This window comes from Tasmannia lanceolata, unplaced genomic scaffold (genome assembly GCF_043159265.1).
Source record: "Tasmannia lanceolata isolate RefF3 unplaced genomic scaffold, GAP_Taslan_0.1 ptg000024l, whole genome shotgun sequence".
NCBI lineage: Eukaryota > Viridiplantae > Streptophyta > Magnoliopsida > Canellales > Winteraceae > Tasmannia > Tasmannia lanceolata.
Window position 1 is genome coordinate 12,464,466 of NW_027518701.1, and position 24,067 is coordinate 12,488,532.

Genomic DNA, 24,067 nt, shown 5'->3' on the forward strand with positions numbered 1-24,067 from the left:
TAAGGCACCTACGTATCATGCTTTAAGGGGTTCCATTTTGAAGAATACAGTGGATGAGGTAAACAACTACTTGGAGGAGATTAAGATGTCATGGAGATACACTGGCTGTAGCATTATGGCAGATGGATGGTCAGACACCAAACAACGTTCCCTAATCAACTTTTTGGTGTACTGCCCTAAAGGAGTCATATTCCTCAAATCCGTTGATGCATCTGGCATAGTGAAGAATGCCGATGAATTATACAATATCTTTGAAAAGATTGTCGGAGAGGTGAATCCGGAATATGTGGTGCAATTTGTAACTGACAGTGAGCCAAGTTACAAAGCTGCTGGGAAAAGATTAGAAGCCGCGTTTGGTACATTCTTCTGGACTCCGTGCGCAGCTCATTGCTTAGATCTCATCTTGGAGCATCTGTGCAAGCCGACTGTATTTCCTCACATAGCAACCATAATTGAGAGGGCTCAGACGATTACAAAGTTCATCTACAACCATGGAAGCCTCTTGAATTTGATGAGGAAGAAGCTCACAGGTGGGAAGGAGTTGTGCCGCCCTGCTGCAACCAGATTTGCTACAAATTTCATTAGCATACAAAGTCTGGTGTTGAATCGAAAAGCACTTCAGCAGATGTTTGTGTTTGATGAGTATAGTACTAGTAGGTTTGTCCAACACCCACTGAGTGAAGGGGTAGTTAGTACTGTGTTGGATAAATCTTTTTGGGACCAATGCAAGTACATTCTAAACATCAGCGAGCCTTTAGTGAGAGTGTTGCGTTTGGTAGATCGGCAGGACAAACCGGCGATGGGTTACCTATATGAGGCCATGGATAAGGCCAAAGAGAACATCAAGGAGAGGTTGAAGAGAAAATCAGATTACATGCCCATCTGGAGGATCATCGACCAAAGATGGGATAGGCAACTCCACAGTCCCCTCCATGCAGCAAGATATTTTCTTAACCCCGCTCTCTTTTTCACTCCTACCTTCTCTAGGCACAGTGAAGTAACCAGAGGCTTGTTGGCATGCATCACTCGACTGATATCTGATGAAGCTACACAAGACCTCATCACCAATCAGATTGAAGATTATCGAGAGGCTAAGGGTATGTTTGGAATGAAGCTTGCAATCCGCAACCGAACGAAGTTGGGACCAGGTATATTTGAGTTGTTTGTTTAATTAAGTATAATTCATTTTAACTTTCAGTTTCTCAACAAATAATGCTTTACTATTTGTTACATGGTGGATCAATTCGGAGGTGACGTGGAAGAATTACAGACCTTTGCGATCAGAATCCTCAGTCAGACCTGCAGTGTGACTTGGTGTGAAAGGAATTGGAGCACTTTCGAACACATTCACTCTGCAAAGAGAAATAGGTTGGAGCACCAGAGATTAGATGACTTGGTGTTTGTCCATTACAATCTTAAGTTTCGAGAAAGGTATACAACGTAATATAATATTTTCAACTCTCACCTCATCACTTTAAGCTTTTAAGTTTAACCTTTGACATTAAACTTAATGTTTTTCTTTTCAGGGACTTGTTGAGGAAATCATCTACCACTAGTGACCCTTTGAGCATAGACCATCTGGATGTCATGATGGATTGGGTTGCAGAAGAAGAAGATGTCATATTCACGCCGGAAGACATTGGGTGGGAAAATCTTGAAGCACCTACTGCTGTGGTTGGGGCCGGGGACGACGACGACGACTTTCTCATGCCTCTTGAAGAAGATGTCCCTATTGGTGGTCCAAGTGGTGATGACGGCGGCGACGACGACGACGAAGAAGACATTGAGTATGATCATCCTGGTTATGATGACTGAGAGTTGTTGCTACTAGCTATTGTCTATGTTTCACTTTCATGTATCTCTTTTTTTTTTATGTTTTTCTATGTATCAGACTATCAGTCGGACTTGTGCAAGACTTTATGTATTTAAGTAGTGAATATGCCTTTTGAGACACATATTTTGAACTATTTATTAGTTTTTCATCTTTTTCTGTTGATTTTTTATTTTTTTGGATTTTTCTCATATTTTTTAATATATTTTTTGTGTGAACGAAAAATTTCGACCGAAATGCACCGAAATGACCGAAATCCCACCGAAATTTTGTTTCGGTGGCCAAAACGAAATGGCGACCGAAACGGAATTTACAACTATGGTCCTAGCGAAGCAAGAAACAAAATGTTGTGTCCAAGTCAAGTGCTGAAGCAGAATACAGAGCTATGTCACATATTGGGAGTGAGCTTATCTGGTTGCGCTCCCTTCTATCTGAAATTGGATTTTCATCATCTTCCCCAACTGAGTTGTATTGTGACAATAAAACTGCTACCCACATCGCCAACAACCCAATGTTTCATTTGCGTACCAAACACATAGAGGTGGACTGCCATTTCATACGTCACAGGATCCAATAGGGCGAGATATGCACTACTTTCACTCAGTCAGCAGATCAGTTGGCTGATACCTTCACCAATTCCTTGAGCAAAGATAAATTAAGTGATTTTGTAACAAGCTAGGAATGCATAATATATACATTCCAGCTTGAGGGGGAGTGTTAGAAGTGTGTGTATGTGTGTGTTGATGCGTAAGGGCATAGTGGTCATTGTACTCTTCTCTCTTTATATGAGGGTAGCTATCTAGAACTCACTCTTTCTTTCTCTAATTTTCATCTCCTCTTCTTCTTCTAACAAACCTTATTCCGATAATGTTTGGTCATTATGAGAGAAAGAATATTTTGATTAATATGGGGCCGAATTAGTTTAAGAACCCATAACATTTTGGTATCATCCATAGAAGGTTCTTGTATCTTACGGTTCCTTTATCGTACCATTATTATCCCTATCGAAAATCTTAACTGTTTGGATGAGGTAAGAGATTATGGCAAACCAACTTAACTGTGGAATTTGCACTGCTTAAAACTCCACTCTTCTGTCAGCCAATCGCCCAAGTTGACTCCCTTTTATCTTGGTTGAGTTGTTTGAGCTTTTGCCCTGTCGTCCATATTTTTGGCCCATAACATAAATAGCTTTTGCCCCAAAAAATCATTTCCATAGGATGATCCTAACCCTCCTATGTCTCTCAAAACTCCTTTGACATGTCATGCTCAATGAAAAATTGACTATTTCAATCATTGTCTCACTTGAGTCGATTCCCTTTTACTGTGGTCGAGTTCTTGTCCAAGTCCGAGTTTTGAAACACTGGCAATTTGTACAATTGATTTTTCTTGCTTATGGAGATCCTGAGGCATTTCTTTTTTCTTTTTTATTTATTTCATCACTGACAAATATTTCAGATGTTGAAGCTTTCTCTAAACTAATAATTTTGTGTTGGATCAGACTTCAATTAAACGAAAAGGGCAAATATGTTCAAAATATAATTGAGTTTAATGGAGACATCCAAAAAATAAAAGTTGAACCAGTAATTGTACATGAGGGTTTTTGTATTGATCGGTCACATCTCAACAAAACTTAAATGTTCCACACTCACGTGTCTCTTAACATGTTTCTTGTTTAACAATAGCAGGACATAACAATCAAATAAGAAATTTTTTTTTCCCCTATTTATATGCTCCAATCGTAAAAATTCACCACAGATTCCGTTAAGAGTTATGGAATTTTATTTTGATTTACATCATGTTTTAAGTCTATCTTTTATTTTATTTCTATTCGTAGGATGTCGCCTATCATGGATGACCTATTGGAAGCATTGTCATTAAGTGGTATAAGTTGTCATTAAGTGGTATATATATATATATATATATATATATATATATATATATATATATATAGAGAGAGAGAGAGAGAGAGAGAGAGAGAGAGAGAGAGGTGTTCCTGAGCTCTAGCTCAGATAGGCTTATCTGAGCTAGAGCTCAAAAACACATGTGGCCCCACATTTTTGGGGTGATCCAAAGCATTCATTTGGAAGGCCCTTCCATGGATAGGGTGTGTACCAAAAATCAGCCCTATAGGATCATCCTAACCTTGCCATTTGTGGAGGGAGAAAATGAGCAGAAACATGGACACACAGTGTCTGTCCATTTTCCCCTCCACCTTTGATTGGGTTAGGATGATCCTATCGATCTGATTTTTGGTACACACCCTATCCATGGAAGGGCCTTCCAAATGAATGCTTTGGATGCCGCCAAAAATGTGGGGCCACTTGTGTTTTTGAGCTAGAGCTCAGATAATATCTGAGCTCTAGCTCAGGAACACTTTCCTCACACACAGACACACAGGGGACACTGTTCGTGAGCTTGAGCTCATATAAGCTTATATGTGCTAGAGTTCCTAAACACATGGGTCCCACATTTTTTATGGTGATCCGAACCATTCATTTGCAAGTCCCCATACATAGATAGGGAGCGTACCAAAAATCAGGTCCATTGGATCATCCTAACCCCTCCAAAAGTGGAGGGCAAAAATTGGCAGATTTGTCGACAAACAATGTCTGTCCATTTTCCCTCTACTTTGGATGGGTTAGGATGATCCTATGGACCTGATTTTTGGTACACACCCTATCGATGTAAAGGCCTTCAAAATGAATGCTTCGGATCACCCCAAAAAATGTAGTACCCATGTGTTTGTGGAACTCTAGCTCATATAAGCCATACAAGCTCAAGCTCACGAACAGTTTTCCCATATATATATGAGGACACTGTTCGTGAGCTTGAGCTCATATAAGCTTATATGAGCTAGAGTGCCGAAACACACGGGTCCCACATTTTTTATGATGATCCGAACCATTCATTTGCAAGTCACCATCATAGAGAAGGTGTGTACCAAAAATCACCACTACGGTATTTTGATGATCGCACTCCTCACTTTATTAAAAATTATGGTATGGCCCGCACCATAGGATGATCCAAACCGTCCATTAGATCCACATCGTAAATAGGTTGTGCCCCCAAAATCATTTCCATAGTTTAATCATAACCCACCAATCTATAGAGGGTTAGGATCAACCATCTAATATTCAGTCCCTCTATAGATCGGAGGGTTATGATCAACCTATGGAAATGATTGTTGGGGAACAACCTATTTAGGCTGTGGCCCCTCTAATGAACAGCTTGAATCATCCTATGGTGCGGGCCATACCATACTTTTTAATAATGTGAGGAGTGCGATCATCAAAATACAGTAGTGGTGATATCATTTCTCTATATATAATGGATGTTGATTTTGGGGTTGGACTGCAACTTCCATGAAATCTCTCCTCTCCATTCTTCCTCCATACTACTTTCATATGAATTTGATGTGGGTGGATTGTTAAAAAATCAACAGAGGCTTTTGGAGAATAAGGAAAAAATTGCATATAATCGAAACCCTCCAAGTGGTGTCAGTCTTGCATCAATAATGTTCTCATGCCAAACTTTTTTTTAACCTTAGCAAAATTTATGACATCAACCATGCAATCTTATATGGCTGCAAATCCCAAAAAGAATCCTTCAGCTCTTATATTTTTTTCTCTAATTCCCTTTGTAAATCAATTAGCTTCGGTCTAGGTTTTCATGGATCAACCGTCAATTTTTTCAACAGTACCAAACAGAAGTATGAAATAGAGAGAAACTAAAAATAGAAGGAGACATGATTTTTGGAAAGATCAAGAGAGAATCATACATCCCTTCTTTGATTTTATCTAATAATAATACTTAGACGAGAAAATTATGATAAAACCTCTCACTTAAAATTTAACTCATTATTTTGAGCAAAGACCAAACTACCCTTTTGAACCTAAAATAGATGCATGTATGAACAAATATGTACTCAACAATGAAGACAAATGCTTACCACTAGCTTTTCAAATTTTGGTTCTATTTCTGAACTTTTCATTATCCATTTACTTACATGCCCGGAGATTATATTTTAAAATATGCTTGCTTTTTTTCAGTATCATTTATCAAATGTCTTGGTTGCACCATTTCAGTTCCATTTCCTCTTATATGCTTTATGGTTTGTGTTGAGCAGGATCAAGGGATAGTGGAAAGGTATGCCAAGAGTATGCAGCCCATGATGTGCTTCCAATATGGAAGTCCCCCACTTCCTGATGCATCAGAAAATTATTTGGATGATTTAGGTAAAATCCTACCTCAATATATATGAGTTTTTTCTATGATGCCAGACCATGAAGTCACATGCGGGCGGTACTTTTGTTGTACCGCCCACACAGGACTTGATGCTCGGGCACCATATAATCTCTCTCTCTCTCTCTCTCTATATATATATATATATGTATATATATATATATATATATATATATATATATATACTAGTAAAAAACCCCGTGCGATGCACGGGCCGACAAAGAACTGTACGGACCACATCATAGGTTGATCCAAACCGTCCATGTGATGGAACACAACAGAAGTAGGTTGTGCCCGTAAAATCATTTCCATAGGCTGATCCTAGCCCTCAAATCTATAGAGGTTTCCATAATATGTTGTTCCTCTTAAGGTGCCTGGAATTCGTCTATATTTTGAAAGGCGTCCTGAATCCGTAGTATTATGTACTATGTTCACAAAAATTCGTAGTATTATGTAACATATGTACCAAATCCGTAATTTTGCAAAGAAAAAATGTCATTATGTTGACTTTGTTCACTTTTTTTATTACAAAAGCATAGAGGGGGGTAGGATTGAAATTATGTGGCTTTAATGGGTGCCTTTGTTAAAAAGCATAAAGGAGGGGGTAGAATTGAAAATATGTGGGTTGAATGGGTGCCTTTGTTAAAAAAAGTCAAAAAAAGTGATATGTAATTCTATTAGAATTTTGGGAGAAATTCAAATAATTCTCTGCTATTCTCTTCTGCTATATATATATATATATATATATATATATATATATATATATATATATTTGGCTTATTTTAGTATCAACTAATCGAAGTCTCTCACTGATCACTTACATCGTGTATTGGTCGACCTGGTGGGGAACATGATATATATGGACCATTTTATAAGCTATATTTGACTTGGACATGTACATTGAGACATTGCCTTGGGAGGTGATAATATGGTTAAGTGTGTTAAGGGCTTTCTGTGTCGGTTCAATGATACATCAAGCACTTGACTTCATTTTATAACTCACATGGTTGGTCAGATGAAGACTAGCCAAAAAGGCAAGTTGTGTTGTCTATCTACCAAATATGCCTGCAATGATGGTTTCCAAGGTGATTAGCATCATTAGTTTTTGATGAAGTTGAAGTAATCTCATATCACATGATCAAGAGCACACCTCTATCCTTTCCATTTCACATGCTTGACACAGGATATGAGGCCAGCAGTAGAATAAATAAAAAACCGCAAGACAATGCATTATTTATCATTGTGTCCATCAGAGATGGAAACCATACATCATTATCAGAGTTAATTTTTTCGAACGAGGATGTGGTAGCAGGGAGAGGTGAGGCAGAAGTTATTGGTTTGTTGAGAGAGAGACAAGTGAGGTATTTATGTAATTTTGAAAGAATAGGATTTTATTGTGGACATTTCTATGAGGGGCTGTTTGGATACATGGATTTTAAAATCCTGGATTTCCTCAAAATCCTGATGGGAGATGAGAGAAGAAGGAGACCGTCTGTTGTTTTCTGATTTCTCGCCCCTCTTTTCGTCGAGCGAGAGAGTGGGAGATCATCATGTGTTTCCAGGTTTTAGAAATCTCAGGACGGGGGAGATATTTCTAAAAGCTGGATTTCTTAACATCCAAGAAAACAATTGATATCCAAGATTTTAAAGGAGACTGTCCGCCGTTTTCTGATTTCTCGCCCCTTTTTTACACTGCTTTCAAACTAAAACCTGGATTCTAAAATCCAATCATCCAAACAGCCCCTTAAAGCATTCCCAATTTTTTAATAGAATAGGATTTTATTGTGGACATTTCTATTAGGGGCTGTTTGGATACAAGGATTTTAAAATCCTGGATTTACCTCAAAATCCTGATGGGAGATGAGAGAAGGAGACTGTCTGTTGTTTTCTGATTTCTCGCCCATCTTTTCGTCGAGTAAGAGAGTGGGAGATCATCATGTGTTTCCAGGTTTTAGAAATCTCAGAATGGGGGAGATATTTCTAAAAGCTAGATTTCTTAACATCCAAGAAAACAATTGATATCCAAGATTTTAAAAAAGGAGACTGTCCTCCGTTTATTGATTTCTCGGCCCTCTTTTACACTGCTTTCAAACTTAAACCTGGATTCTAAAATGCAATAATCCAAACAGCCCCTTAAAGCGTTCCCAATTTTTTATTTAAAGCAACCAGGTCCTTTCTCCTCCCATTTCTGACACATCTTTGTAGTTACCCACTAATCCAGCAAGAATCAATTTAAAAAAAAAAATCCAATAGGAATCATGAAAAACCAACAATTCTTGGCAAATCTGTCAAACCCATTGATCAATAGCATGCATTTATAAATGCCTTTGCATCTTACGTCTTTCTTTCTGTCTCTCTCTATCATGGGTGGGTCCTTGGGATGTGTGTAGATATTGTTGGCTCAAGTGAAAAGGAATTGAATGCTCTGAAATGGGGCCCAAAGGGGTAGAGTTGTGATACTCCATGTTCAATTTCTGCCCATCATCCTAGGTGCAATTTTCTAGTTTTTATTTATTTTCTTCTAGAGCTATAGATGTTTCTCCACCAAGGATGATTAGGGCAATTGAGACGATGTGAAAAAGGGTTAGGAGCATATTTTCAAAACTCACTCCCTTCATCGTGGACTCCCCAAGTCGACTCCCTTTTACCTTGGCCGTGTCACGTGTTTTGCCCTACAGAGTCAATAAAAGCTCCTTTGACTCTGCCGTATTATGACTGCATGCCGCGTCAACCGAGTACTCGACCACGTCGTGTAGATTCCGCTTGGATTTTCTTCAGCTGCGTTTCGTGCCACATCCACATTTTTTAAGACTGGTTGGGAGGACAAAAAGAACTGCAAAACATAAATAGTAATACTGAAAAAGAGGTAATTCTACAAATTTTGAAGAATAGAAGAAGAGAGAAGGGGACATTATGGGATTGAAGAGAAACATAGTGCTAACAGAACCTAGTTCTAGAAATTGTTTGGGAGCATCAATGAGGATATCTTTGAAGCTATGATACCCGGATACATGTACTTATGTGGGCATGTACATGAAAGTGGAGATACAACTCAACATTTTTCAAATTGTAGTACATGGATGCGGATATGTGTATCTCGTGCCTTGAAATAAGACACAAGAAATGCATAAATTACTATAATGCTTATTTAGATTTAGATAAGAAGATGGAATTAATAAAATATCTAAAATAGCATCGATAAAACACATCGGCGCCACATCTAACAGGTAAGCTGATAAAACACATGCTCAAAGTTATTGCAAATATGAGGAGCTCACAAGAAAAAAATGATAATTAATTCGAAGAGTGTTTGAAGCGTGTTCTCTATTTTTAACAATATCCTTGAAGTATCCAGTACGCCCTCTCCCTTCCGTGCTTGTGTGCGAGAGTCGTGTGTGTATCCTTATCGTATCATCCAACAAGATACATTGGGCCTTCACTACTCACAAGTATCTTGGCATTATAGCTTTAAAGATTTAGCATGCCTCTCTAGTGCAGGATGACCTATGATGGCCCACTAGAAGGTTGGCTTTATAAGATAGTTAATTTGGAGTGCAAGAAGATTGGTTTTGATGAGAACCAGGTTTTGGCCTTTGGCAAGCGGTAAAGGGAACTGAAGGAAATAGTTGAGAAAGGGGCTTATAGTTCTAATCATAGTTGCATGAAATACCTACCTGAAGTGGGAAACACGTTTATGAAATGGGAACGAAACGTTTTTAAAAAAAAAGTGTGAAACGCTTGGCAAACATGGCGGAAACGCCTAGGAAGCGTCGGGGAAGCGTGGGGGAAACACGGTTTTGTATTTTGGAAACATGTTTCCAAGAAAGGGAAACAAGTACTTTTCCTGGAAAAAGTGTTTCCATGGAAACATTTTACATATTTTTAGTAAGTGAAATGTTTCGCCCCTTGTAATTAATGGGACAATCCCATGTAGTGTAAAAGAAGAGTCATATACACTAAAAGGCGGGTTTGGTTCGGTGGAATTGAAAAGAAGAATGGTTATTTGATACCCTTTCTAATAATTCACGCGTTTGGATCTAATTTTTAGTAGCAATAGAGTTTGGGAGTCGGAAAAAAAGCAAAAATAATGGGGGCTATCGTTACCGCCCAAAAGAGGTGGTATTCAATCCCCCCCTCTAAAATCTCTCTCTCTCTCTCTCTCTCTCTCTCTGTCTCCCTAAAATCTCCCCCACTTACTCTCTCTACGTCCCTCCTTTCTTACCTAAAATCTCTCCCCCCTCTCCGAAATCTCACTACCCTCCTAAAATCTCTCCAGAGAAAGCTCTCACCGTACGCCTCTTTCCTTGTCAGAAAATCTCTCTCTCTCTCTCTGTAAGGAAAAAAATCTCTATAAGCCCATCCGTCCATCTCTCTTTCTGGTTCCATGAATGGTCTCCCCAAACACTAGAATGGGTATCGGCATTCCCTTTGTGAGCGGAATTGGTATGGGATTGGAATTTGATATCCATACCGATTCCTGATTCCCGTGATCCAAACGCACCCCAAAAGGGTCTGTTTCAAGTATAAAAAGGGGGTGAATATATCACTTATCTATATGTCTTAGCCCCTTTTGTTTACTGGATACAACCCAATCTAGTGTAAAAGAGGAGTCATAAATACACTGAACGGGGGTGTTCCAAGTAAGAAAATTGGGCTAATATACCACTTACCTATATATACCAAGTTTTTTTACAACAAATGTTTCCCTTGCATTTCCCGAATGTTTCTGAAACGTTTCTTTTGCGTTTCCCAAACGTTTCTGAAATGTTTCTCAAACGTTTCCCTTGCATTTTCCAAGATGTTTCCCAATGCGTTTCACATGTGTTTTTCTATCGTGTAACTATGATTCTAATTGGGCATTAGCAGTGGTAGCACTTGTAATTTTCTTTTCTAGTAGGGGTATATGTGTATTCCTTTAAAAGGACAGGCATTTATGTAATTGAGATATGTAGTGATTTAGTGAAGGCATTCTTGTAATGTGAGTAGTCTAGGCTTGGACCAGGGGCGGAGCCAGGAATCAGCTTTAAGCGGGGCAAAAATGGTTGTCATGGTATGTTTGGGCCCCCCATTTTGCACTTCATGTATTGATAGGTGCGTCCCATCATCTTCCCCATAACCCATGCATAAGGTGGAGCCTACAATTTATTCCTCATATATTTCGACGTAGTTGAGCCCACTATTGTCACCTCATGTTCTGATGGGTGGGGCCCACAATTCACACCTCATATTTTGCACTGCATAAACCTTCATAGGATGATCCTGACACTCCGATATTGACACTCCGATCTAACAGTCCAATCTAACGGGCAATCCCACTATAGATCGGAGCGTTACGATCATCCTATGGAAATGATTTACTCGGTGCAACATATTTATGTGGTGGTCAAACAAATGAACAGTTCGAATCATCCTAAGAAGTGGACCTGCAATTTTTTTTTTTTGAGAGGGATATTTACTATAAAAAACCCTATAATATAGGAACTCTACATGAAAAAAGGCTAATTTCTCAAAAGGAGGTGAAAATTGTTTACAGTTAGCCAGACGACATTTTAGGGATTCTTTAAGGGCAATGATAAATACGCAGCCCCTGTAGGATAATGCGCACGACTTAAACGTTAAAAAGAGTTAAAGTCTGCCACATACCCTCTTTTACAGGGGTACGAATTTATCATGGCCTTTCTTTAATTACCTATTTTTTTGTTCTCTGCAACTTAAAAATAGGTGAAAATTGTTTTCACTATGGTTGCCGAACACAATCTAAGCAGGGGAAAATCCAGAACAAACTGCTAACTAAACCTATCCACATGGCAAAGATCCCAAATTTCAAGGGGGCAAGCCTAATTTCAAGGGGGCAGCATTAAGAAAAAATTGCTAATATCAACTACCGACTCATAAAATCCAGATTTTTAGCCGTCCTTGGCTTGGACCCCATATAAATAGCTCTTTATGAGTTTTGGAGCGACTTTTGGCTGAGATTTGAATTATAAGAGCTGGAACTCAAGTTTTGTGTGAGAGAGGTTATTTGTAAAAGGGAGCTTTGATTGATGTTAGGAAGGAGATCTGCTCAAAGAAGGCCCTCCATTTCTTCATCTCAATTTGAAGTTCCAATTGAGCTAAGTTCTTTTACTGTTACGTCTCATTGATATTCAATAAATTCAGTTCATCTCTGTTCTTTGTTTGTCCTTCGTATTTTCCAGCATTTCCAGCACATTTTTTGCACTTTTTGCCCATTTTCTGCAATTTCCTGCAATTTCTAGTTTTTGGACTGGTTTTGATCAGAATTTTCAATCCTTTACTGTTCATTCACTGATCTGAATTGACCTCCTTCACTGGTCTGAATTGGTTTTGATCTGAATTGACCAATTGGAAATAGATCTACATTCGATCTATATCAAATTTGGTATTAGACCCAGATACGGAAGAAATTCTCATTTCTCTGCTATCCGAAGCTTCGAATTTGGTTTAAACTCCACCATTTCTTAAAGATTTATACTTGTTCGATCTGCCTGATTTCTTTTTTTTTGTTGTAATGCAACACAGTTTAAGACATAAAAATGACAATAAAACTTTAATTTTTCTGACTGTTGAAGTAGAAATGAGGGAAGAAGAGAGTGAGTTGGGGAGGACTCCTCCTCACTTGTGTATTTATTAAGCGAGAGGAAAGGTACAAAGACAACTATGCCCTTAGGCATTCTACATATTCTAACACTCCCCCTTAAGCTGGAATGTATATATCATACATTCCTAGCTTGTTACAAATATCGCTTAACTTAGCTTTACTCAATGACTTTGTAAATATATCTGCTAGCTGATCCACAGATCGAGTGAAAACTGTGCATATCTCCTCCTTCTAGATTCTCTGACGAATAAAATAGCAGTCCAACTTAATATGTTTTGTCCGTTCATGGAAGACTGCCAGCATTGTTATCACAATACAACCGAGAAGGCGAAGAAGGAACAATACCATTCTCAGACAAGAGTGAACGCAGCCAGATAAGCTTTGTACTCATATGTGCCATGTCCCTGTATTCGGCTTCAGCATTGGACTTGGCTATGACATCTTATTTCTTGCTTCTCCGTGACACCTAGTTACCTCCTACAAAGGTGCAATACCCAGTGGTTGATCTCCTATCCGCTGGAGATCCAGCCCAATTTGCATCAGAAAAACATTTAATCTTCATATGGCCATACCTTTTAAACAACAGGCCTCTCCCTGGAGCGCCTTTCAAGTACTTGTGAATCTGGACTACTGCTGTCCAGTGAGAAGTACGTGGGGAGCTCATATACTGACTGATTATCCCTACATCATATGAGCTTACCAACTAGTCTCTTATATCTGCTGGGTCATCCAAAAAGTCCCCTTCTTCTCGAATAAGTTTTACATCAGGGTCCATGGGTACAGATGCAGGTTTCACTTCAAGGTTTCCTGTCTCATCTAATAAATCCAATACGTACTTTCTTTGTGATAGAGAGAGACTTCGAGAAGAATATGCTACCTCTATCCCAAGTACCTTAGGAGATCTAGATCCTTGGTGGAGAACTCTTTCTGTAAGAAACTCTTCAATTTCTGTATGCCCCCTGAATTACTACCAGTGATGATAATGTCATTAACGTATACTATCAACAATATATTCTTTTTGTTGGATATCTATGTGTGTTTCTATGTATGTATGCCATAAGGGCATAGTAGTCTTTTCCTCTTTCCCATCTTATCTATACTTGAGTGAAGGGGAGAGACCCTAACTCATTCTATTCTCTCATTTTGGTTCTTCTCCAACATGGTATCAGAGCCTTAGGGTTTTTGTGTCCTAGGGACCAAATTGGAGATTCTTCTCCTTCTTCTTCTCCACTCTCTCCACCCAACCCTATGACCTAAACCCATTTCCCACTCTCTCCACCCAACCCTTCCCTCTTCTTCTTCTTCTTTTCCTTCTCCTTCCTCCTCTCGCCCCCCTGTGTTGCCCCCTCTCTCTTTCTCGTTCTTCTTCTACCTCCTCCACTCCCGTTCCCCCACCTGCTGTCCATGTTTCTCCACTCCCTCTTTTCTCTAAACCCTAAACCCTATTCATTACCTTATCTAACTCCAACCCCATACCCCTCCAACTCTCAATCCCTCTCTTTCCCACCTTATCTATGACCTAAATCCCCACCTTCTTTCTATCCCTAGTCTTTGCGGCTCTGCATGACTCGGTATTGGCCCGAGCCTTTTTTCTCTTTGATGCTACATGTGGGTTGTCTTTCTATGCCTCTTCTCATTCTCTTTTGTCGTCGGAGCCGCGCTCGTCTGATGGAGTCGCCCTTGTGACTTCTCTTTGTCTCTTCTATTTCATCTCCTTTCGGGCCGTCGTGAGCATTTTCTCTTCCGATAGATCCATCGAATACTTCGGATCCTCCTCTCTCACCCTCCCTTACTGACAGTGTGACTGATCCTCCCGGGGCTTCTTCTCCTTTGAGCTACCATCCCACAGTGTACTCTCCCTCTGTTCAGCAGTCCTTTCCCCAGATGACTTCGGAGCGCCTTGATGGCTCCAATTATCTTAGCGTGAGGAGGGCTGTTGAGACCTATTTTCTCGCTCGCGGCAGAGTCTCTCATTGAGCGGGGTCCTCCACCCTCCTCAGATCCATCCTATGACCAGTGGCGTCAGGATGATGCGATGGTTCACACGCTACTATGGCAGAGCATGACATCTCATATTTCTCGGCCGATGATGGACTTGGCGACTGCCAAGGACATTTGCTCTCATGTTCTCTGGGGTTGATAACCTCACTCGCATCTGTGTGACCTACTCTGAGTGGATTCGTCTTCAACGTCACGACTTATCCCTCTCTGACCATTACAGCCGGTTTATCTCTCTATGCCAGCAGCTCGATGTATTTATGCCCCTCACTTCAGATCTGACGGTTCTAGCTCGTCAGCGGGATCAGCTTAGGGCTATACACTACCTTGAGTCCTTGGGCCCGGACTTCTTACCATTCCGTCAGCAGATGATTGGCTCAGGAGCCATCCCCTCTCTCCCAGAGATTTACTCCCGTGCTCAGCAGTGTGCCCCAGGAGGCTTCTCCACTATGCTTCCTTCAGAGGGTTCCGCTCTTGCTTCTTATGATACTGGGACTTCTTCCGGTCGTGGCACTGGTTCTTTTGGTCGTGGCACTGGCTCCTTTGGCCGTGCTCGCGGATCCTTTGGCCGTGCTCGTGGTTGTGTGATGGGTGGTGGCCGTGGTACAGGTGGTCGTGGTAGGCCATATTGCACTCACTGTCAGAGGGATGGTCACTGTGTTGGTACTTGCTTCGTGCTTCATCCAGAGCCCTGTCATTCCCGCACTGCCCACCTCTCTGCTGCGTCCCCTACTGATGGCACAGTCCAGTCTTCTTCTTCTTCAGATCTTCCAGACGAGCCTTTTGAGTTCACCGGAGCTGATTATGAGGAGCTTCAGCGACTCCGCCTTAGCAGCCACCCTCCATCCGCCGGGGTTGCCCAGTCAGGTAGTGCACCTGCTTCCCTTCTCACTAGCTCTAGCTCCTGGATCATTGATTCTGGGGCATCCAACCATGTAACGGGTAACTCTCAATCCCTTACATCATTTCCGTCCTTTCCTTCTCATTCTCGTTTTGTCACTCTGGCTGATGGCACCAAAGTCCCCATTTCTGGTACTAGTTCTCTGTCACCCCATGAGGGTCTAAACCTATCATCTGTCTTGTGTGTTCCCACCTCTCCTTTTAATTTGTTATCAGTCAGCCAGCTTACTAAATCTTTGCATTGCTCTGTCTCATTTTTCCCTTCATATTGTGTTTTTCAGGATCTCTCGACTGGGAAGACGATTGGAACGGGTCGTGAGCTGAGCTGGCCTCTATCACCTCCAGTGCCATCCCTCTCCCACCATTTTGCGCAGCTCTATTGATGCCTATCAATGGCATTGTCGTCTTGGTCATCCATCTCTTCAGCGCCTCAGGCAGACCTCCATTGTCTCCTCTAGCCTTCAGCCATTTGAGTGCGAGTCGTGTGAACTCGGGAAACACCATAGTGTGTCGTTCCCTTCTAGGCTTGATAGTAGAGTTTTGAGACCTTTTGGGTTGGTTCATTCAGATGTATGGGGTCCCTCGAGGACCAAGTCATTTTTTGGATATACATACTTTATTGTCTTTGTGGATGATTTTAGTCGAATGACATGGGTTTACTTACTTAAAAATCATTCTGAAGTGTTTACTGCTTTCCACACCTTTTATGCTGAAATTACTACTCAATATGATTGTCCCCTTTAAGTGTTTACGAACAGATAATGCTAGAGAGTATTTTTCCTCTTCGAGTGGGTTTCAGGACTTCTTAGCCACTCATGGCATTCTACACCAATCCTCATGTGCATACACCTCTTAGCAAAATGGTGTTGCTGAGAGGAAGTTGCGCTACCTTCTGGACATGACACGTACTTTTCTTGTTCAGATGCATGTTCCTAAGGTATATTGGAGTGATGCCATTCTTACGTCATGCTTCCTCGCAAACCTTCTTCCTTCGTCAGCCTTAAGCAATCAATCCCCATTTTTGGTCCTTCACCCTCACGGCGAACCATTTCCTCTTACCTCTCGCGTGTTTGACTGTGTGTTTTGTCCACAAGCTGGGCCTAGGTGTGGACAAACTAGACCCCCGGGCTGAACGGTGTGTATTTCTGGGTTACTCCCGCACCCAGAAAGGATACAAGTGTTACAGTCCTAGCCTTCGTCGGTGCTTTGTTTCTGCCGATATTACCTTCTTCGAGTCTGTTCCGTATTTTGCGAGTCCACCTCCTCCACAAGCCCCTTCTGTTCCTCTTCCTCTCCCAGTGCTTCCCGATGTGGTACCCTCTCTTTCTGTCCCCACGCAGGCTCCTCCGTCTCCACCTCCACCTCCGCACGTTCCCGGCCCTGTTAGGATCTACCAGCGTAGATCCCGTCCTCAACTGTCTCCAGCTCTGCCTGCGCCAATCTCGTCCCAACCAGAGATCACAACACCTACTTCACAGGTATTGCCGCCTTCTTGCCCTCCACTAGAGTCTCCCATTGCATCTCGTACATGCTCACATACTACTGCTCACCCTCTATCGTCTTATGTCTCTTATGACCGTTTCTCACCTGCATTTCGTGGCTTTGTAGCTTCGTTGTCTTCTGTCTCCTTGCCTAAGTCTTTGCAGGAAGCACTGGCACACCCTGGCTGGCGGGCTGCTATGGACGATGAGATGAGCGCCCTTCAGGCGAATCGGACTTGGGCTCTTGTTCCCCCTCCTCCTGGAGTTCATCCAGTTGGATGCCGATGGATCTATGCCATCAAATATCTTCCTCACGGCACAGTTGAGCACCTCAAAGCGCGCTTGGTTGCTAAAGGATACACTCAGACTTATGGGATTGATTACACTGACACCTTTTCCCCTGTTGCCAAAATACCCTCTGTGCGTGTCCTTATCTCATTAGCAGTCAACTATGGGTGGCCTCTTTACCAACTTGATGTCAAAAATGCTTTTCTCCATTGCACTTTGGTTGAGGAGGTGTATATGGAGCAACCTCCAGGGTATGTTGCTCAGGGGGAGTTGACCACCTCTGTCTGCCATCTTCACAAGTTCCTATATGGCCTCAAGCAATCCCCTCATGCTTGGTTTGGCAAGTTCAGTGATTCTCTCATAGGATATGGTATGAAGCAATGTGAGGTTGACCACTCTGTCTTTAACCTCAAATCTGATGCTGGATATGTCATTCTCATAGTTTATGTTGATGATATTATCATTACAGGGGGTGACTCTTGTGGCATTCAACTATTGAAGAGTTTTCTTCAGAAGCAGTTCTCTACGAAGGATCTTGGTCGCCTTCGATACTTCTTAGGGATTGAGGTATTGTACTCTGGTACAAATGTTTCCCTATCTTAGCGAAAATATGTGTTGGACCTTCTGGAGGAGACTAGATCCTTGGGGATCAAACCTGCTAGTACTTCCATGGAACCAAATAAAAAGCTCCTTCCAGAAGAGGGAGACTTATTAGAGGATCCTGACAGATATAGGAGACTTGTTGGAAAGCTCATATATCTTACTGTCACTCGTCCTGATATTTCCTATGCTGTAGGAGTGGTCAGCCAATTAAGGAGTGACCCTCGTACCTCTCACTGGGCAGCTGTAGTGCATATCCTTTGTTACTTGAAAAGTGCTCCAAGGAAAGGGCTACTTTTCAAGAAACATACTCACATGAAGATAGAGGCCTTTTGTGATGCTGATTGGGCTGGCTCTTCGGCTGACAGACGATCCACTACTGGATATTGCACCTTGGTTGGGGAAAACATTGTGTCATGGCGTAGCAAAAAACAAAATGTTGTATCTAAGTCAAGTGCTGAAGCAGAATACAGGGGTATGTCTCACACTTGTAGTGAGCTCATTTAGCTACGTTCTCTACTATTTGAGATTGAGTTTCCTCCATCTTCTCCTGCAGAGTTGTATTGTGACAACAAGGCGGCTATCGATATTGCGAACAATCCTGTGTTTCATGAGCGCACCAAGCATATTGAGGTGGACTGCCACTTCATTAGACACAGGATCCAGCAGGGCGTCTTACGCACTATTTTCACTCGATCGACCGACCAACTAGCGGACACCTTCACCAAACCATTGAGCAAAGCTAAATTTATTGATATTTGTAACAAGCTAGGAATGTGTAATATATACATTCCAGCTTGAGGGGGAGTGTTAGATATCTATGTGTGTTTCTATGTATGTATGCCATAAGGGCATAGTAGTCTTTTCCTCTTTCCCATCTTATATATACTTGAGTGAAGGGGAGAGACCCTAACTCATTCTATTCTTTCATTTTGGTTCTTCTCCAACACTTTTGTTTGTGTTTAAAAAAAAAACAATATACAACTAGCTGCAGAGTGATAACTGAAAACCGAATGGTTTACGACATATTGTTTCGTGCCGAAACGCATGACAGCTTCACTGAACCTCCCAAACCATGCTCGCGGAGATTGCTTCAAACCATAGAGAGATAACACACAGAGTAGTACATCTTCCTCTGAGCAACATATCCTGGAGTTTGCTCCATGTAGACCTCCTCAGTGAGGTCGCCATGAAGAAAGACATTTTTCACATCTAGCTGATGTAGTGGCCAGCCATGATTAACTGCCAAAGAAAGTAAAACACGAACTAATGAAATCTTCGCAACAAGAGAGAATGCCTTAGTGTAATCAACACCGAAAGTCTGAGTATACCCTTTAGCCACTAATCGTGCCTTCAAACGCTCAACAATACCATCTGGCAAATGCTTAATAGAGAACACCCATCGGCATCCCACAGGGCGAGCATCAGAAGGTGGAGGAACCAAATCCTAGGTCTGATTGGTGTGAAGTGCACCCATATCTAGATCTATGGCTACACACCAGCCGGGGTGAACAAGAGCCTCGGCCACAGACTGCGGTAAAGAGATAGAACCCAAAGATGAGACAAAGCCTCTGAAGGAGGGGGTAGATTAGCATAAAAGACAAAGTTGGAAATAGGATGCGTAGTAGAATGAGAACAGGTACGCGAAGCAATAGGAGAATCAGATAGCTTAATAGAAGAAAGAAGAGATGATACCTGAGAGGTAGATGTCGCGATCACCGGCTGGAAAGAAGATCCCTTGAGACTCGAGAGGAGGTTGGGGGGGATCTGCACGCCGACTCCGCTGATAGTGTCTCGTAGTAGCAGGATGCCAGGACCTGGTGCTGTCAGAATTGGTGTAGGTGTAGGGGCTGAGGCGGGTGCATCCAGTGACATAGATGGGGGCGGAGGAGGCAGCATAACTGAGTCAGGTAGAACCGGGAGAGGAAGAGAAGGCACCAGCTCAAGAACAAGAGGACGAGACTCAAGTGTCTGTGTGAAGAATTGCTCGGACTAAAGAAAGGTCACCTCGGCATACACAAACCATCGTCGAAGACGAGGACTATAACAAAGATATCCCTTCTCGGTACAAGAGTAACCCAGAAAGACAACGCTCCGACCGCGGGTCTAACTTATTAGGACCTAGATTTTGAACAAAGCAAACGCAGCCAAATACCCGAGGGCTAAGAGGGAAAGGATCCCGGTCAGGATGTAAGACCATTAAGGGTGAGTCACCAATAAGGACTGATGACGGGAGACGATTAGCGAGGAAGACGGCAGTAAGAATAACATCACTCCAATTGGTTTTAGGCAAGAGTGCAGGCCACCTCAAGTAAGTAGCGTAGGTTCCTCTCAGCAATACCATTTTGTTGAGAGGTGTAGGCACAAGATGATTGATGAAGGATGCCATGAGTGGAGAGGTAATCCTGAAAGCCATTTTACCCAGAAAAATATTCTCTAGCATTATCACTGTGTAGACATTTGAGATTGCAATTATATTGGTTTGTAATTTTAGCATGAAAAGCACGAAAGGCAGAAAAACCTCAGAACGATGTTTAAGTAAAAATAGCCATGTCATCTGCAAATAGTCATCAATAAAGACAATAAAGTACTTATAACCAGAAGAAGACACGACCCTAGAGGGTCCCCATACATCGGAATGAACTAACTGAAAAAGGACTCAACACTCTACTAACTACTCGGGGTTAAAAAGACACACGATGGTGTTTCCTGAGTTTACATGACTCGCACTGAAAATGAGAAACAGGTACACGAACAACATGCGTCTGCTGCAGTCGCTGAAGAGAAGGATGGCCAAGACGACAATGCCACTAATAGGCATTGACAGAATTCTATAAAGCAGCTGAAGGTGTGCTACAATCCATAAGATAGAGCCCATACACCTCACGTCCCGAGCCAATCGCCTTCCCAGTCGAGAGATCCTGAAAGAGACAGTAAGTGGGGTAAAATGAGATAGAGCAATTGAGACTTTTAGTAAGCTGGTTAACAGAAAGTAAACTAAAAGGAGACTTAGGAACACATACGACTGAAGATAAAGGAATGCTAGGATGAGGAGAAATACTACCAACACCAGAGATGGGAGTAGTGGTCCCATCAACAAGTGGTTCGAGGCTTTATCGTCTGAGAGATAGAATGAAAAGCTTGAAAAGAGGTAAGCTGAGAAGAGTTACCGGTCATGTGGTTCGAGGCTCTTGAATAAATAATCCAGGACCCAGAGCTAGAAAGAAGGGTAGTAGGTGAACTACCTGGCTGTGCAAAGCCAACAGTAGGAGGATAGACGCTCAAGCGAAGGCGTTGAAACTCCTCATAATTGGCCCGTGATAAAGTGAATGTGTAATCGGCCGGCACAGGGGGCAGTGGAGGAGGAAGGCGAAGCCTCAGAGGGACCAGCATCGGTGAGGTGTGCCGAGCGAGTCTGGCGAAGCTTGGGATGAAGGGTATTACAAGTGTCGACATGATGGCCCTCTCGCTGACAATGAGTACAAAATGAGCGGCCACAACCACCACCCAACACGACCACCACCACGGCCACCACATCCTTTACCACAGGGAAAATAACAATCACCACAACCAGAGCGAACATCATCATCATAGGCTGCCAAGGCAGTGCGATGAATCTGAACAACTAGTGAGGAGTCGCTCAGAGCAGACTACTGGGCACGAGAATAGACTTCCGTGAGGGAGGGAATAAAGGCGGAGCCAATGATCCGCTGACGAAGATGAATGAACTTAGGGCCCAGATTGTCAAGGTAGTGGACAACAAGGAGCTCGTCCCACTAACGGGTAAGTACTATGATGTCAGAGGTGAGGGGTATCAAGCTGCTAGAATAGGGAGACGAACTGGCTATAATAGGCAGCGAGAGACAGATCACTACGACGAAAGCGTATCCACTCGGAATATGTGGCACAAATGCGCGTGTGGTTGTCGACTCCATAATAGAGGAGTGCAGTATGATCCCAGATCTTCTTCGAGGTGGGAAGGACCATCATGGTGGCAGCTATAGACGGAGTCATACTTTGCCGAAGAAGTGTGCGAATCAGCGAATCCTTCTTCTCCCATCGAGCACACGTGCAATCAGTAGAGGAGGGAGGAGCCTGGTGAATAAGGCTAACCTTGTCTCGAGCAAGGAGATATGTCTTGACAACGACCTTCCAAGTTAACTAGTTAAGTAATTGGTCCCATCCAATTTAACAGTAGTCATCTGTGGGAATGAACCATCTACATGAGAGGTGTAACTAGAAGAGGGAATAGCCGAAGGTGGTTGTGCGCACAGACCTCATTGGTTGTGTTGACGGAGGGATCCTCAACGACAGAAGGCTCCATGAAGACAAAGAGTTAAGTAATACAACAACCACGGCAACCGGCAACAAATGAACAAATACGAGAAGGTAGAAAAACTAGATGGGGCCAAGGATCATATCGCGGCTCTGGGAGTGAGAAATGTAAAGGAGAAAGACACAGTAGTGGGAACCGAAGCCGCGTACAAGAACAAGAGAAGGGTAGTGAGGATTCAAGACATTAGATCTTAGGGATTTTAGTTTTTTTATGTGTGGTTGTGGGTGTGAGGGCTTTAGATCTGAGAGAGAGAGAGAGAGAGAGAGAGAGAGAGAGAGAGAGAGGTGGGGGGGGGGGTTGTGTCGAAGGGGGGAAGAGACGGGAAAGAGAGAAGGGAGGTGGGACGAGGGTTTACAGGCGTGGGGGGGGGGGGCGGTTGTTTCCCAATGGCAAGGAGGAGGTGGGGAAGAGAGAAGGAGCTAGGGAGGTGGGGCGGGGATTTACAGAGGGGCAAGGGGTGGGGGTGGCAGGGGAAAGTGGGCCGGGGGGGGACCAGGGAGCTGGTGCATGGGGCAGGGGGTGGGGCAGGGGGCATGGGAAAAGTGGGCAGGGGGTTGCCGGGGGCGGGAGGGAGGACGGCGGGAAGGAAGAGAGAAGAGGGGTGGGGTTGGCCGTCTTGGAGGAAGGGAGAGAACAGGGAGGGGGTGGTTGTGGCGTAGGGTTAGGGCTGAGGGAAGGGTGATGGAGAGAAGCTCTATGGGGTCCCTAGGGGATCAAAACCTTAGGGCTCTGATACCATGTTGAAGTAGAAATGAGGGAAGAAGAGAGTGAGTTGGGGAGAACTCCCTCTCACTTATGCTTTTATATTAAGAGAGAGGAAAGGTACAAAGACAACTATGCCCTTAGGCATTCTACATATTCTAACACTAACTATGTTCCTGACCGCTTGAAGTGGCCACTCCAGTCTCCATTGTACTTTGGCCTTTACAGGATATGCATATAACTGTTCATCTGGTGAGGATCACTGTGGATCAGCCACAGTGCAACATTGGTCAAGTTTTTTTAACCATATGCCCCATAAACTTTTTTCGGTTCATTCTAGACTATTTCCATTTTTGTCATTTTTGGCAGTTACTTATTAGAAATTTATGACTACTGCAATTTTTGGATTGTGGCTCCATGGGTAGCAGTGCTTACTGGATGAATGGTTTGATACCCGCACTTGTGTCAAATGTGCATGTGGTGATCAGAGTCTGTCAGACATCCCTCATAATTTACATAATAATGGTCAGTGCATTGTTGGCATGCATTGTATACTGGCCCACCATAAATTAGACATATGGCAGGTTATCTGTTGCATGCTAGTGTATGCTGGCCCACCATAAATTAGCCAAATGATTTGCATCTGTTATATGACTGCTCACACACCGAGTTTGGGCCATCATAAAGTTAATCTTTAAATTGTGCATCTATCGCACAAATTTTGTTTGTGCTTTCTTACTGTTGTGTGTCAATGATAATCTTTATGCTTGATTTGGTTTCGTAGAAATATACAAGTGGCAAGTAGAATTTTTACCTATATATGTTTAGATGTTCTCAGAAATAGTGACACTTTCCTAGACATCAATGACCAATTGGTCTTTGACTGAGCTGTGTGAGCCGCTGACCCTCACCTTGTATCGTGGGAGTTCAAGTTCAGTTATTTCCAGCCATGTATTTAACCCTCTCGCTACTATATTAATTGCACACATTATTGTTACATTCTCTAAGCTCCAAGTCCGTCCTATCCAAGGTTTTAAACTTTGCTTTCGGTTTCGGTTTTGGTTGGAAAT

General features: G+C 42.5%; 1 protein-coding gene across 3 annotated transcripts in view; it reads left to right on the forward strand.

Moving 5' to 3' along the window:
* Window positions 1-24,067, forward strand: part of LOC143857212 (transmembrane protein-like protein) — a 96,046-nt gene that overhangs the window by 17,229 nt on the left and 54,750 nt on the right. For 2 of the 3 annotated variants that reach the window (XM_077367626.1, XM_077367628.1), the window contains one exon: window positions 5,958-6,066. In XM_077367626.1, the coding sequence (XP_077223741.1) occupies window positions 5,958-6,066 (109 nt within the window). Of the gene's footprint in view, window positions 1-1,652; window positions 1,788-5,957; window positions 6,067-24,067 lie in introns of those variants that run through there. The other variant, XM_077367627.1, reaches the window with a different exon arrangement.